Below are 15652 nucleotides of genomic sequence, written 5' to 3' on the forward strand. Positions count from 1 at the left end.
GATTTTTTTTTTTTTATGGTCTCTTTGCGTATTTGGGACATTACAGAAAGGCAGTTACAAAATATCATTGCAAAGATTTTCTTTTTAACTTTATTTTGTGTGAACCCTGACACAATCTGGGGATGCAGGGAGCACATTTACCATGCTGCTGCATGCGCGGTCTCTCCTTTTTCTAGCTTTTCATGGTTGTTGTCTATGAAAGGAGTAAGTTTAATCTTTGAGGAATCAGAATTCTGGACTTACACTTTTGTTTTAGCTTCTTCTTACATTATGATTCATCTTTCACTGTGTCCCTTTTTACTTCCAGCTATAAACATTCAGTATGAGTTCCATTTATCTGTTAAATGTTTTCCTCATCTAGAGATTGAAGCGTGTCATTAGAATAAATTGCTGAGATTGGTAGGAGGATTCTAAGATAAGTAGGAATTAAAGTGAAATTAAGGCCGGGCATGGTGGCTCACACCTGTAATCCCAGCACTTTGGGAGGCTGAGGTGGGTGGATCACTTGAGGTCAGGAGTTCAAGGCCAGCCTGGCCAACATGGTGAAACACCATCTCTACTAAAAATACAAAAAATTAGCCTGGCGTAGTGGCACACTCTTGTAATCCCAGCTACTTGGGAGACAGAGGTTGCAGTGAGCCAAGATCCTGCCACTGCACTCCAGCCTGGGCAACAGAGTGAGACTCCATCTCAAAAAAAAAGAAAAGAAAAGAAAGAAAAGAAAAAAAGGTGAAATTAACATCCTGTCAATATGCCGCATTAACGGAACCTGAAGTAAAAAGTTGGGGCTTGGTGATCTCTGGGATTTGTTCTCTACTCTGTCATTTCTTGATATTTATTTTAACTTGTTTCCTCACCTTTTCTCATCTCTGCTTTGGCTAGATGTTGTACTCAACACTCACCAGGAAAACCATGCCTTGGGATGAATCTTTACCTGAAATGTTTTTTTCATTTCTGCTTGCCCGGTGTATGTTCATAGTGTAAACACATATGCTGTCCTCTTATCTAGAGATGCAGAATTAATCCATGGAAAGCATGTGGTAACTTTTATATGACATTTAGATGTCAGCAGCTGTCACTTTCATTCCTTTGAAGTACCGTGGGCAGTAAACTAGAGCTGAATTAGCAATTCAACCTGGTTTCTAACTCAGTCTTTTTTTGTGACTCTCCTGTTCCTATAAAAATAATAGTAAAGGTCTTGTAACTTATGAATTAACTGGTGTCCAGTTCCCTAAAAGATTTTTTTCCCTTCGAAAGTCCAATGTAGAGCTCCTTTATAGCTGCTTTGCTTCTAAGTAGAGACTCAATTATCACCTCGTAAAGATCCCTGGCCTCAGCCCATCTCCATATGTGTTATTGTGGCCATATAGAATGCAGGGCCTGCCAACAAAATACTGTTCTAATGTCAGATAGCAGAATGGTACTTACAGTCCAAGTCTTCCTAAAGATTAAATGTTTTAATCACTTGCCTTAAAGTTGTGTCTATGATATACAGTTGACCTTGAACAACACGAATGAGTCTGAACTGTGTGGTCCTCTTAACAAATAGATTTTTTTTTTCAGTAAGTTATACCTAGTGCTCCTGCCTCTCTTGCCTTCCCTTCTGCTTCCTCCACCTTTTCACCTCTGCCACCCCTGGGCCAGCAGGACTAACCCCTCCTCTTCCTCCTCCTCCTCCTCAGCCTACTCAAGGAGAAGATGGTGAGGATGAAGACCTTTATGGTGATCCACTTCCACTTCATGAACGGGAAATAGATTTTCTCTTATGAGTTTCTTAATAACGTTTTCTTTTCTCTAGCATACTTTATTGTAAGAATACAGTATATAATACATATAACAGATTGAATATGTGTTAATCATCTGTTTATGTTACCAGTGAGACTTCTGATCAACCTTAGACTACTGGTAGTTAAGTTTTTGGGGACTCAAAGTTAAATTTGCACTTTTGACTATGCAAGCGTTGGTATCTCTAACATCCCCATTGTTCAAGGGTCGACCATAGTTTCACATGCTCACACACACACCACCCCCGTAGTTCAGACGGCTAGAATCTCACTGAATAAGTATTTCACTCTCAAATATTTGGAAAGACATGGATAGTGAATTCAGAGCTTATCAGTGCTGTCTCTTTTATTTGAAATTCATTGCTTTATATGTTTCTGAGATGAGTAAACTGAAATTCTTATGAAAAACCTACTTTTGTTACCATGACCTGTGGTAAATCCTCGTAGACTGTAATGGGATTATGTCCCTCCACTCAAATCAATCTATCTCCACTCACTGGAAAATGTCATTTTCTAAAAGTAAATGTGACAAGCTTTTGAAAATCTAGTTCTTACTCCCCCATCCAAATGGTGCCCAGGCTGTTCTACAGTGATGACCCAGCCACTCAAATGTTTCCTTTAATTCATATGTTTTTCTAATAGCACTGAGAAGAGATGGCTTATATTTCTCTTCATTTACATTTTTTTTTGGCAGGAATCTAGCTAAGGTTGTCATGTCTCTCTGAATTGGTGACAAATGTTGATAGAACTCTGTAAATGTATTTTTATAAGCAGGCTGAATTGCATTTGATGTGATGGCCTTAATCTGACACTGTTGATCTTTTATAAATTGAGAAATCAGAACAAGTAATTTTGTACAGAAAGAAACTTAGCTGTAACTGATTGTACTTTATGAGAGATTAAAATAGGAAATGTCATTTAATATGTTATAGTTACATTTTTTTATTTTGTAATCAGAAAAGTACTTCAAAAAGACTGTTGTTGTTTTTTTCCTAGACCCTCTGTTAAATGTAATTATCCAGAATTCCCTCAGCCACTAAAAATGATAAGGTAATAAACATTTACCAAACCCCAACTCTCTGGCAGACATTCTAGTAGGTACATAGTACATACCCTTAACAAATTCAGAATCTAGTGGGAAGATTTGTATTTAAATGAATACTCTATGATGTGACACTTACTAAAATTATAGAATTCACCAGGTACAGTGATGGCATGAAGGAATTGGAACATGTTAAAATTATGTATTTCTTTTTTGTAAAAGATACTATTAAGAGAATGAAAATCTAACCGTAAAATGGGAGTAGATTTTCTTCATACATATACTGGCTAAAAACTCGTACCTAGGATGTATAAAGAGCTCCCAAAAATCAATAAGGAAAAGACATATAATCCAATAGGAAAAAGAACCAAGCAACAGAATGAAGAACTACTTCACAAAAGTGTGCATCCAAATGGCCAGTAAACATGTAAAAACATTCTTGTCTACATAAGTCATTAAAGAAATGTAAAATCAAACCATAATATGATACCACTCTACACGCACCAGCATGGCAAAAATTAAGAAGAGAGAAAACATTTTGGCAAAGATGTAGAACAAAAAGGAGCTCTCTTGTACCATCTGCAGGAGTGTAAATTGGCACAATACCTTTGGACAATTCTTTGTCATTATCTACTGAAGCTTGCTATATGCACACCTGATAACCTATCAGTTCTACACCTAATTATGTACTCTATAACTAGGTTTTGATGAGAACCTGACTGGAGTAAACTTAAAAAGAAAAGAAAGATAATGTTGTTGAGAAAATGAGTGTAGCTACATTTTTAAAAAATGAAAATATTTTCCAGGTACTACCTGGAAAATAACCAGCATCTGAAAGAAAATATAGGACCAAAAGAGGGTATTTTTTCTAATGTTTTTGAGACAAGGTCTATGCTCTGTTGTCCAGGCTGGGGTGCAGTGGTATAATCACGGCTTATTGCAGCCTCAACCTCCTGGGCTCAAGCAATCCTGCCACTTCAGCCTCCCGAGTAACTGGGACTACAAGCAAGCACCACGACACCCAGCTTATTTTTAAACTTTCTTTAGAAACACGGTCTCCTTATATTGCCTAGACTTGGGGCATATTTTTAATGGAAGATATTATAGCAATTTTTTTTTTCTGATGAGAATGATTTGCTAAAGAGAAAAAAACCCAAGTAATGCAGGAGAATGGGGGATCATTGCAAGAGACAAGTCCTCAAGTAGACAGATAAGAAGGATTGGAATACAGTGTACACATCTGGCTGGGTTAGGAAACAGTTTATCTGCATAAAAGATAATTATAATTTTTTAGACAAAAGTGATTAAGAGCATGGAAGACAGAAAAGAAGGAATAGATATGCAGAGTAAGCACATGGAATCAACACAGTCCTTCAGTCCTTTAATCTCCATGTATAGAGGAAGACTTTCCAGAAAATGGTTCTCAAACTTGAGCATGTATCAGAATCATTTGTAGGACTTGTCAAAACACAGATTCCTTGCCCAGGGCCCAATCCACAGAATTTCGGACTCAGTGGGTCTAGGATTGAATCTGAGAATTTGCATTTGTAACACATTCCTAGGGGATGCTGGTACTGCTGGCTCTGCTGTTCCTCAAAGTATTCCCTGAGGTTCAGGAGTATTCACATCACCTAGAAGTTTATTAGAAATGTAGAATGTCCGGCTCCATTCTAGACCTACTGCATCAGACTCTGCATCTTAACAAGGGACTTATTTACATGTTGATGTTTGAGAATCACCATTTAGGACAGTGTTTTTCAGCTTTGCCCTGAAGTGATTTCAACGTACAGCTATGAGAAGTGAGAAGAGCTGGTTTAGGATGACTCTGGGTCATTGTCTGCATGGCTAAGAGAATGCAAGAATGTATGAGGAAGAGAAGTTGTGTACAGGTCGACATCGTTCTGGTTTTGACATGTTGTATTTGAAAGTTCCTTTGGGACATCAGATGAAGCTATTCAGTTGATTATTTAGATCTGAAGTCCAGGAGAAAGATGCGATAGTGAGTTACAGATTTGAGTGTCATCAGCATGGAAGTAAGAATTAAAATTACGGGTGTTGAAGACATTAGCTCAAGAGGATAAGAAAAATAACGGGGAGAAGGAAAGCCGATGCCAGGGATAGGGGAAGAGGAGATGACAGAGGAAATGGGAGAAGAGTAGGGCAAAAGGTTTGAGCAAAAGTCAGGGATGGTGGGATGGGGAAGCTAAGGGCAGAGCGAGTTTTCAAAAGACGAAAGGATTTAATGATGTTTTATGCCTCAGGAAAGTCCAGTAAGAGAGACTGAGAAGTATCAGTTATTTGACCATCTGGAGGTCACAGGAGGCCCTGCCACATGCAGGTCAGGGCAAAGGTAGCCGCAAATACCCAGGGGCAGAGGTGTTCCCAGTAAGTGGGAGACACAGAAGTGGGAACATCAGATATTGACAAGCTTTCCAAGAAGCTGAGAAGTACAGAAAAGGCCAAAGTGAGCTTTAGAAGGAGGTTCAGGGTGGAAGGTGAGTTTTCCACACAGAGAAGACTGGGATCTTGTAATTTGCCTTAGGAAAGAGCTAGTGATAAGGCAGGGAGTGGCTACTGAACCAAGAAGGCAGGAGCATAGGATGCAGGACATTGGTGGAGCTTGGCTTCAGGAGGAGCCAGAAGTGGATATGAGTAGAAATGAATTCGTAGTTGGAGGGAATTTATACCTCATAGACTTTATTTTCTCTAGAAAGTAGAGGTCAAAGTCATTTGCTGGGAGGGGTCTTGAAGATTTTTTTAAATTTTCATATACTTTCACAACAGATTAAAATCCTTTAATCTATATGTAAAATGTCTAATATACCTAGGCTTTATTGTGTATAAAACATTCATTGTGAAATAACACACTTCCAGATCCACTCCAGAAAAAATTATACTCTGTCCATTAAGAATATTCAACATTGAATTCCTACACAACATCCTTGCTCTTTGAACTTGATTCTCCTCCCACTCTTCCTCCCTGTTTCATCTGGCACTAAAATTTCTTTTTATTTTTATCTGGATGATTTCTCATTGTCTCTTCTATTTATTAAGCTGATTGTTGGAGTGTTTATTCTCATAATACTTTATTTCCAGTATCTTGAAGGACTTTCACTCTATCTATTCTCACCATTCCTAGCCCATTCGAATGAATTCTTTTCAAGTAAGATTTCTGAATGACAAATCTCTCTTCATATATATATATACACACACACACACACACATATGCATGCGCGCACACACATACACACACACATATATATATGTTCTTTTTTCTGAGATGGAGTCTCGCTCTGCCACCCAGGCTGGAGTGTAGCAGCGCAATCTCGGCTCACTGCAACTTCTGCCTCCTGGGTCCAAGTGAATCTCCTTGCCTCAGCCTCCAGAATAGCTGGGATTACAGGCACGTGCCACCATGCCTGGCTAACTTTTGTATTTTTAGTAGAGTCGGGATTTCACCATGTTGTCCAGGCCGGTCTCGAACTCCTGACCTCAATTGATCTGTCCACCTTGGCCTCCCAAAGCGTTGGGATTACAGGCGTGAGCCACCGCGCCCGGTCTGTCTTAATATTTTTAATCAAATGAAAGTAGTAATGTTTTTGAGTTACAAAGATGATATATTCTTACACAGAAATATGAGCCATATCTAGTAGAAAGTAAAATAGTTTCTATTTGTGTGTGTGTGTCTATGGTACTTCCTGCGATCCGTCATGTAGAGCCCCAGTGAAGCTGACCGGAAACAATTTGTCTGCTAATCCTGGATAAGAGAACCGGAAGGAACAGGCTGTTTTGCCAGCTTGAACTTTTTCTCTTTTGTGAGTTGTTCTTGTGCAACCCAAAGTAAAAACTACATAACTCTTTTTAACTCTAGGTCATCGTAGGGTATAGTTTTTTGTTTGTTTGTTTGTTTTTTCACTATAAATTGTTGAAGAATGTGATTCCAGAAGTGTAATGGAGTTGCCTTCCACCTTGCAGATTTAGGCTTTGAGGCTTGCTGTGGAGAGCATGAAGCCCACAGCAGAGATGGTTCATTTGCTGGTGGATGGGGGCCCACTGCAGCCTCCCAGTTACTGACAGACAGAGAGGAGGGGGCAGGGAATGAGAGGGGCCTACTCGAGGGCCCTGGGCCTGAACCTGCTGCGCCGTCCTCAAGGTGGGAAGCAGAGAAGAGTCCTGGCTCTCGTTCCAGATCCGAGAGGCAGGGATGAAGCATTTCCCCACCCTTGAATGTGACCTAAGCAAGTTTGTGCTCTGACCACTCAGACCAGCTGCTCCTCCTCCCCAGAGAGAAAAGCACGGGTTCCCAGATGGGCAAGCATGCATTCCTCATTACCCCATCTCCTGCCATGAGGAGTAGGAGGCAGAAGGGACCTCCTCCCCCTCAGCAGACTCAGAGGATAGTCAGGACACAGAAAACTAAGGCTCAAAAAGATGAAGCTAATAATTCAAGGTCATTCACTAGTGGTTGGTAGAGAGTGAATGCAAATCCAGGTTGGTCTAACTTAAAACCTTAGCCCTTAATGGGAATAGACTTCAATCTTTATGGTACTTCCTTTGTTGTAAGCACTCAGAAGAAGGTAATAGATTCATAGTGGCTGGGGTTTGGGAGTCAGCTGTGTTTTATTTGCATACATTGCCCAGGGATTTGTTTGTGGTTTAAAGATTAAAAAGAGAAGAAAGCCCAGAAACTAGCTTCAGCCACAGAAGTGAACCCTAGCTTAAAAGGAGATAGACATATGGGATTTTTTCCAACTCTTCATCCTTCACCTTCCACCCTTACTACTCTAAGATGACTTGATGCTATGTGACAGCCCATTCATTGGTCTCAGTAAATTATGTATGAAGAAATCAATTGACTTGAAAAATTGGGATGCTGGCCTATATTACTATATGGATATTATTATTTATGAACTGTGTAGAAGTAAAGCTAACAGTTGCTGCCTGGAAAAAAAATGGTATGGTATATCATGTCTAGTATCATGAGTTCTTAATTAGCAGCTTTTGAATTAAAGGGGGGATATTAGTTATTATTACCTCTACTTAACGAAAAATACTTTGATCGGTGGTTGTTCTAAGTGGTTTTTATATTTCTTTCAGATGTCGCCCATTTAATGTGGTTTGAAAGACTCTATGTTTGGCTTCAGTGTTTTGAAAAATACATCTTGTACCCAGCGCTAATTTTGAATGCCCTCACTATTGATGCATTTTTAATAAGCAATCACCGGAGACTTGGTACCCAGTAAGTGGTTAATGGTTTATCCTCATAATGATTTGGGTCACATTTTCAATATTGAGTGAATTTTCTGTAAACAGTTTGCAGAAGAAGCCAACCTTTACCGACTGTTATTGGCCATGTAAAAATAAGCCATGGTGGTCTTTTACCCAAAACCCACTGGAGCTAGACAGTTATTGTAGAGTGACTGGGGTGCAAATGAAGTTAGATCTGCTTGAAATGATGTTGTGAATAAATGTCAGTAGATTTGAAAATCATCCTGCAGAAGCTTAGTCAGTGAGCCTTAAGAAGAAGACGGAAGCACAGTGTGAGTCCAGGATTCCTGGAGTTCTTAACATCATGCTTAGAGCTTTATGAACTGCCTCGTGTCATTTCATTTAGCAAATACTCTATCATTTTGTGCTTGTGGGAGGGGGAAATTAATCACTGTCACAGCTGTCTCTTTATCAAGAGAAGCCTCGTAATTTAAACACTGGCACAGAGACTTCATACTGTCCAGATGCCCATGTCTTTCAAAGCATTAACAATGTACAGTCAAGTCACTGGTTTCATATATTAAAATTAATTCTTAATTTACAACATGGAAATCTCCTTGATAGTCTGTAGATTTGTCATTCTGATGAAAGGTGAAAGTTGCTGGTCAAAGAAGTTGTTAGAGTAGAAGGATATAAAAGAGATTCTTTCCCAGATTTGCTCATTAGTCACGTTGCTTAAACACTATGTATCCAAGTCAACCCTAATGCATAATCCCAAACATACTAATTCAAACCTGCTCTTCCTTTCAGGATGTCATGAGGACAAATTAATTAATATTCTTCAAAGATTGAGCAGGCTAAGATAAAAGGCATTTTAATACTCTGTTGGACTTTGAGTAGATTCATAGTCACACAAAGCAGACACTAAATGAAATGATCCCATAACCTGTCCTGATTGGACTCTGCCTTCCTTCTAGTCCAGACCTGTTTCTGTTAGATCAGGGCAAGAATTCTATGTCCTTTGATACTTAAAATTCTAGACTTCAAATCCAGGGATGAGAATTACTCTCACTGGATTTAAGAAAGCAGATAGCTGGACTTAAGACCCCTTATACAGTTTAGGTGAGACCCGATCTAGGAGATGGTCAGAATTAGAACATCGTGAGCTTCTCTAGGGCAGGAATTCCCAGTGTGGTACAGTCCTAGTTGACCCTGTGACTCCCCCCGAGAACAAGGCAGAGCCTCAGTTTCTCGAATGGGGACACACATTCAAAGCCAGAGTAGCAAAGAAGGTATCAGTGCCACTCTGGAAAATCCAGCTAAAGGATTTCAAGTTTTCTCTATTCGACTTCAGGACAAGGACCTTGAGCTAAGCCTGTGGGGTTGAAGCCAAGTTGTTAGAGAAGGCAGATGCAAGGGCTAAGACTCCAGCAGAGTCAAATAAACAGTTCAGGGAGGGTCCATTTGGAAGTAATATTATTCTCCATCCCCTGTAATTTTTTCCTAGACACTAAAGTCAGAAAGCTGCACCTTACCTATGTAGCTCTGAATATCCTCAATGCCCACATGATAACATCAGCAATTGTTTCACTCAGAACCCAGAACTGGAAATCCCTTTCTATTCCTGATGCGTCTGTAGAAGTAAAAACAAAACATTTTTTGAGGTTTCAGGCACCCTACTAGACCAACTGTTCTCAAACAGGATAGCAGGAAACCCTGTATCAGTATCACCTTGAGACCTTTTCTAAACTAGAGAAGCCTAGCCCCTCCCTGTGATTTTTGAGAACCATTGTACTAAACAGTCACAGAGTGAGCTTTTCAACAGCAGGCACTGTTTCTTATTCAGCTATTCAATGGCAAACCACTAGTAAGTGTTAGAAGGATGAATGCATGAACAACCAAGTAGGGGTTTGGTAAATTAATGAGTTGGTGAACTGGGGTATCTTGTTAGGTGTTTGTTAGGTGTTTCTGTTTCTTAGAGAATCTAAGAGGATTCTCTCCATCTGTTCCAGGGCATTGCTCACCAATTGTTACCTCAGCCTTTCTAAAACCTTCAGCTAAGTGTGGTGTATCTTCACGTAACATCCTGGATACGTTCTTGAAAACTGTGACTTTAATCAAAACCAATACAAAACCAAATAAAACAAATTTTACTATAGGCTAATTGATAGAAACAAGAGTTAAGTTCCATAGCATATTTCTGGTCACAAAAACATCACCAAACTTCTAAATAAAGACCAAAACACTTCTAATGTTAAACATGGAAATAAATGTGAATAATACATACATTTAGGAAAGATTAATACAAACAAGTAAGATAGTTATTTATCCAAATATTCCAATTCAGTGTATCCAGTGGCTGGAGCCTGTCCTGGCAGCTCAGGGTGCCCAGTGGGAGCCCATGCTGGACAGGACGTCTCCCATCGCAGAACACACTCGCACCCACACTCACACTCACACTGGTCCACGTCAGCACATCAGAGCACCTACTGTGCACACCTTTGGGATGTGTGAGGAAACCGGAGAACTCGGAGAAAAACCCACATAGACATGAGGACAATGTACAAACTCCACACTGACAGTGGGGTCCTGGCCAGGAATCCATTTTTTTTTCCCATCGATGTTATACTGAAACAACATTGAATGAAGCAACGTTATTTGAGGACCTGCTGTATACAATGATCTATGAGACATTAATGGTAGCCGTTCCTATTGCAATGTTATCAAAGTCATGCACATGAGTCCTTAAAATCTCCCTCAGCTTGAACCAGTCGTCCCTACTAAATATCAAATGGATGCAGGTCATGGAACGTTGGTCACAGAAACAGAAAGTTAGATTTGCTTCTCATCTGGATTTTGCCCGAATCACCCAGAAAATCAGCAGTCTCCCCTGGAAACCAAAATATCCCTAAGTCTTCAAATACGTTATCACTGGGGTTTCTCCACAGGGCTTTGGCTATCCCACAGGGGTTTTTGTACCTTGGGCTGTTGTCAAAGGCAAATGGACCTGAAGTCATTTTTTCCTACTGTATTTTCATCCTGGGCATTAGTTGCGCACTGGAAAAGGAAGGCCAGTTATGGAGCAGTGTTCAGCCTTGCTGCAGGAACACTGAGGGCTCTGGGTTGAGGCTAAAGACAAACTTCCCCATCTGAAGTATGCATTGGAATCAATTGCTAGTTTTTCTCAGATGCCAAATCCAAGCCTGCCGTACAAGGCCTTGGGCAAACCTCACCTCACACATGCTGGAGCAAGGTGGAAACAGATGCAGTCCTAGGTCTGAAGGCACAAAAAACAGCAGATTGAGGCATATGGAATTTTCAACATTTTTTTATGACAAAAATGACAATTTTGTACTTCTTAAATAACCTCATTCTGAGATAAGATATTCATAATGCTGCTAAGGGTCCTGAGTCCAAGATTCTTCTAGGTTTAGGGAAATGGAGGCATGGCCCTAGTTTTCTCTACTGAGCCAGGGAAAGAAAGCCTCTGTCTTACAAGTGCAACCATCTTCTAGAAATTTTCCCACCTCTGTCTTGCAGTTGCCAAATATTCTAGCACATTAGAATTGGAGGGAATCTGGTGAAAATGTGCAGTGCCTTTCTTCAGAAAGCCAGGCCCTTCAAGAAGGCACTTGCCTGCTCTCTGGGGCTACTTTGTGATGTGATCATTTGTCCTCCAATCTCAAGATGGATTGTTCATTGTTGACCTTATCATCTGGAGAACTGTACACATGACACATACTCCCTACGTGGGTAGATAATAACAATCTAACCCCTTAGGCAAGAGCACTCAGGACTTCAGTCCTCAAAGCAAAATCTTAGAAGGGTATTTCTTCACCTAACTGTTTTGCTGAGCTCCTTAACTGAAAAGGCCCATTCCATGGGAGAAGAAAACATTGATGATATAATTTTAAACAACAAAAAGGGAGAGCAGAAACCTTATGTTCACTAGGATGACAAATATTCTGAGAAACATTAGAAGTTAATATGTAGAAATAGAAAAGGCTTTATGAAGATACTGGATTATTTTCTCTATTCGGAATTTCCTATCTGTTGTTATGTCACTGTTCCAGTTGGATTCTTTCCTCATGAAGAGGCATACACTGAGCTGACTCTAGCAGGGGCAGCATGTTGCCTGTTTTCTCATTTGGCACGAGGCTTTCTGGGAAATGTCCATCATCACTGCAGTAGTGAATTCAGACAAGCTCAGAAGGAGCTCTGTGCCCTTGCTGAAGAACATGAGGGACTTTGAAAAGCATGTGATGGAAAGAAAACGTCTGTTGTAATGGCAGACAATGTGCTTGAGAGTCACTCAGGACTGAATTTCTGTTTATGTTCTGCCCCTTTGCGACCTTAGACAAGTTTCTCAAATTCCTTGATGCTCAGTTTATACCCCTGTGAAATACAGACAATAACGGGGCCCCCTAGATTGACTTTTTGTGCCTGTGAAGTGCGTAATGCACCATCAGTTCTGGAGAAATGTGAGCGAATGAAGCTCACCTAGCAGTGTGCATGCTGTCATTGATTGCATCTTTTCTTTTGTTTCCAACAGCTGGGACATTTTTCTGATGATCATTGCTGGCATGAAACTGTTGCGGACTTCATTTTGCAACCCAGTTTACCAGTTTATTAACTTGAGCTTCACTGTCATCTTTTTCCACTTTGACTACAAAGATATTTCAGAGAGCTTCTTACTGGATTTCTTCATGGTGTCTATTTTATTTAGCAAGGCAAGTGAATTAGCTATTTTCTTCATTTTAACATTTTAAAGGGAGCTGTTCTCATCAAATGATTTAAGAGTTTAAAACTTATTCTTTATTAAAAAATTATGGGAGGATATGAAATTGAATTATACATGTATGTTAAACTCTGGCTGCCATTTGGGGAAAATTGCCCATGGAATGTAAGTATGCCATGTTATTTGCTAAAAATCACTAATTAAAATGAATTAGCCATTAGTGTGACTCGAAATTTTATTACCTTCTTCTCTGTTAACAATCTCATTATAAAACTTCCCTAGATCTTAAAATGCTATGAATGAAAGTTTAGCAACCAAGTTCTCTGGTCTCTCCCTCCCTCCCTCCCTCCTTTCCTTTCTGCCTCCTTTCTTTCCTTCCTTCCTGCCTGCCTGCCTGCCTTCCCACCTTCCTGCCTTCCTGCTTTCCTTCCTTTTTTCTTCTCTTTTCTTTTTGCCTCTTGAAGTAAATTTAAAGAACTGGTATGCAAGAGCAGGGTCTCTTGGAGTATTTCCAACATGCTTAGCTTGTCTGAAGTCAAGATTTCATCTGTTGAGCAAATTTATACATGGGCAATGAGAAATCCTACTTATAATTCAGGCAAATATATGGGGCTCGTATCTAATGTTTAGTTAATGGGAGAGAAATAAAATCCTCTGGATACTTGGGGGTTCTCCATGACCATATCTAGCCTGATCACTGTAATGAAACCTAGGTTTGTAAGCAGAAACAGAAATAAATTTGGAACAACTCTTGGTAAATAAACTCAGTGATGATACAACCTCTTTCGCGTGGTGTTCACACTCACAACCCCAGTTGAATACAGCAGCCATGGGGTTTCTTGTGGAGACTGACTTCAGCAACACCTTTCCCCTTTTAGTTAATAATCTTTTTAATTGTAAGGTTTTCTAAATTTTAAATGTTTAAAATTTTTTCACCTCTTAATCAGTTCTGTTCATCTTTATTTTATTTCTATTACTTACCTTTCCCTTCTACTGCCTTTCTCTTGGATTCTCTTAGGTAACAAAAATCAAAAACTCTTGTATCATACTAAAGATGCCTCATAAGTAATTGCCACCACCCCATCATTGCACGTGAATTTCTTCGTTTTTTATTTTAGAGAAAGAGTCTCACTCCTTCACAAACACAATGCCACTCACAGGCTGGAGTGCAGTGGCACAATTATTGCTCACTGCAGCCTCCAACTTCTGGGCTCGAGTGATCCTCCTGCCCCATCCTCCTGAGTAATCAGGACCACAGGCATGCACCACCACGCCTGGCTAATTGTTTTAAAGACTTTTTGTAAAGATAGGGTCTTGCTATGTTGCCTAAGCTTGTCTCCAACCCCTGGCCTCAAGTGATTCTCCTACCTTGGCCTCCCAAAGTGTTGGGATTACAAGCAGGAGCCACTGCACCTGGCCCCCAATTTCCTCTTATAACTCCAACTGGGTACTAATTTTCAGTCACCTACATCCCTCTTGTGTTATCTTCCGTTGGTTTCTCACTATTACTTCTGCAGCCTGCCCCAATTTCTGTATTTTATTGTAGACCCTGGCCTTGGTCAAACATTTGTTTCCTGTTTGCTGAGTTCTGTTTTGTTCTGATTAACTTATCCCATTTTTCTTACTGTACAAATCACAGACTTCCATAAGCGATTTTCCTTCCTTACGTATCAAATTCTGTTATCTCACATAATAAATGTAGCATTATATCCTATAATCTTTAAACTATTTGTGAAGTTACTAGAAATTATTTCACTGCTTGCAGGAGTAAGAGTTTATCATCAGATGTAAAATGTGGCCTGGCGCAGTGGCTCACGCCTGTAATTCCAGCACTTTGGGAGGCTGAGATGGGCAGATTGCTTGAGCTCAGGAATTCAAGAGTAGCCTGGGCAACATGGCAAAACCCAGTCTCTACCAAAAGTACAAAAATTAGCCAAGAGTGGTGGCATGTGCCTGTTGTCTCAGCTACTCAGGAGGCTGAGGCAAGGGAATTGCTTGAACCCAGGAGGTGGAGGTTGCAGTGAGCCAAGATCGCACCACTGCACTCCAGCCTGGATGACAGGAATGAAACCCTGTCTCAAAAAGAAAAAAAAAAAAAAAAAAGATGTAAAATGTGCCAGAAAGAGTTCAATCCTGACTCAGGCATTATTTACATTTTGACACAATGATGTTTGTATTCCTTTCTGAGTCTCAGTTTCCTGTAAAACGGAAAATAATGCCTTTCTTTAAAAAAAATATATAGTAAAATGAACAGAATGAAAAGGAGCTATTTATCAATATAAATAGGAGGATTTATCAATATAACTGAAAAAAGTTAAGTAGAACATACTCTCCAATAGAAGGTTGTGTTTTTAAAGCTGTATGTAAGTAGAAAAAGAGAAGTGACACACTGTGTTTATGAAGGAACGTGGCCACTTTTCCACACTAAACTGTCAGTTTCATATCATCTTGTATTCCTGAGTGGCTCCAGGTGAACAGAAGAGGAGTGAGGTTTCTTTCTGTAAGAGTCCTAGAGCCTGGCTTCTAAATAATTCCATATCTGTAGTGAGAAGAGTGGCTTTCCTTTATGGGAGCACAGGCCATCTTTCCCCATCCTGACAGCGTTCTGCACCGACAGCAGTCCACTGACAAAAATATGTGGCTCAAAGTGGGTATCTCACCCAAAGCGGCTTTCAAGGCACAAAGAAAGGGAGTAAGCATGGCTGTCAGTCATCCTTCTGGTCGGTGCAGACCCTTAGCGACATCCTGTGCAGAATGGGGAGGGTGGAACCTGACAAGGACATGATCTAGGCTGGGCACAGTGGCTCATGCCTGTAATCCCAGTACTTTGGGAGGCTGAAGAGGGTGGATTACTTGAGGTCTGGAGTTCGAGACCAGCCT

General features: G+C 40.2%; 1 protein-coding gene across 17 annotated transcripts in view; it reads left to right on the forward strand.

The window, feature by feature from the left end:
* Positions 1–15652, forward strand: part of PCNX2 (pecanex 2) — a 309218-nt gene that overhangs the window by 146260 nt on the left and 147306 nt on the right. For all 17 annotated transcript variants that reach the window (XR_012414710.1, XM_015440348.4, XM_005539760.4 and 14 more), the window contains 2 exons: positions 7924–8065; positions 12587–12764. Coding sequence is in view for 16 of the 17 variants with exons in the window: in XM_015440348.4 (XP_015295834.3) it covers positions 7924–8065; positions 12587–12764 (320 nt within the window). In the remaining variant the exon portion in view is untranslated. The remainder of the gene's footprint in view (positions 1–7923; positions 8066–12586; positions 12765–15652) is intronic.

Source organism: Macaca fascicularis, chromosome 1 (assembly GCF_037993035.2).
Source record: "Macaca fascicularis isolate 582-1 chromosome 1, T2T-MFA8v1.1".
Lineage (NCBI taxonomy): Eukaryota > Metazoa > Chordata > Mammalia > Primates > Cercopithecidae > Macaca > Macaca fascicularis.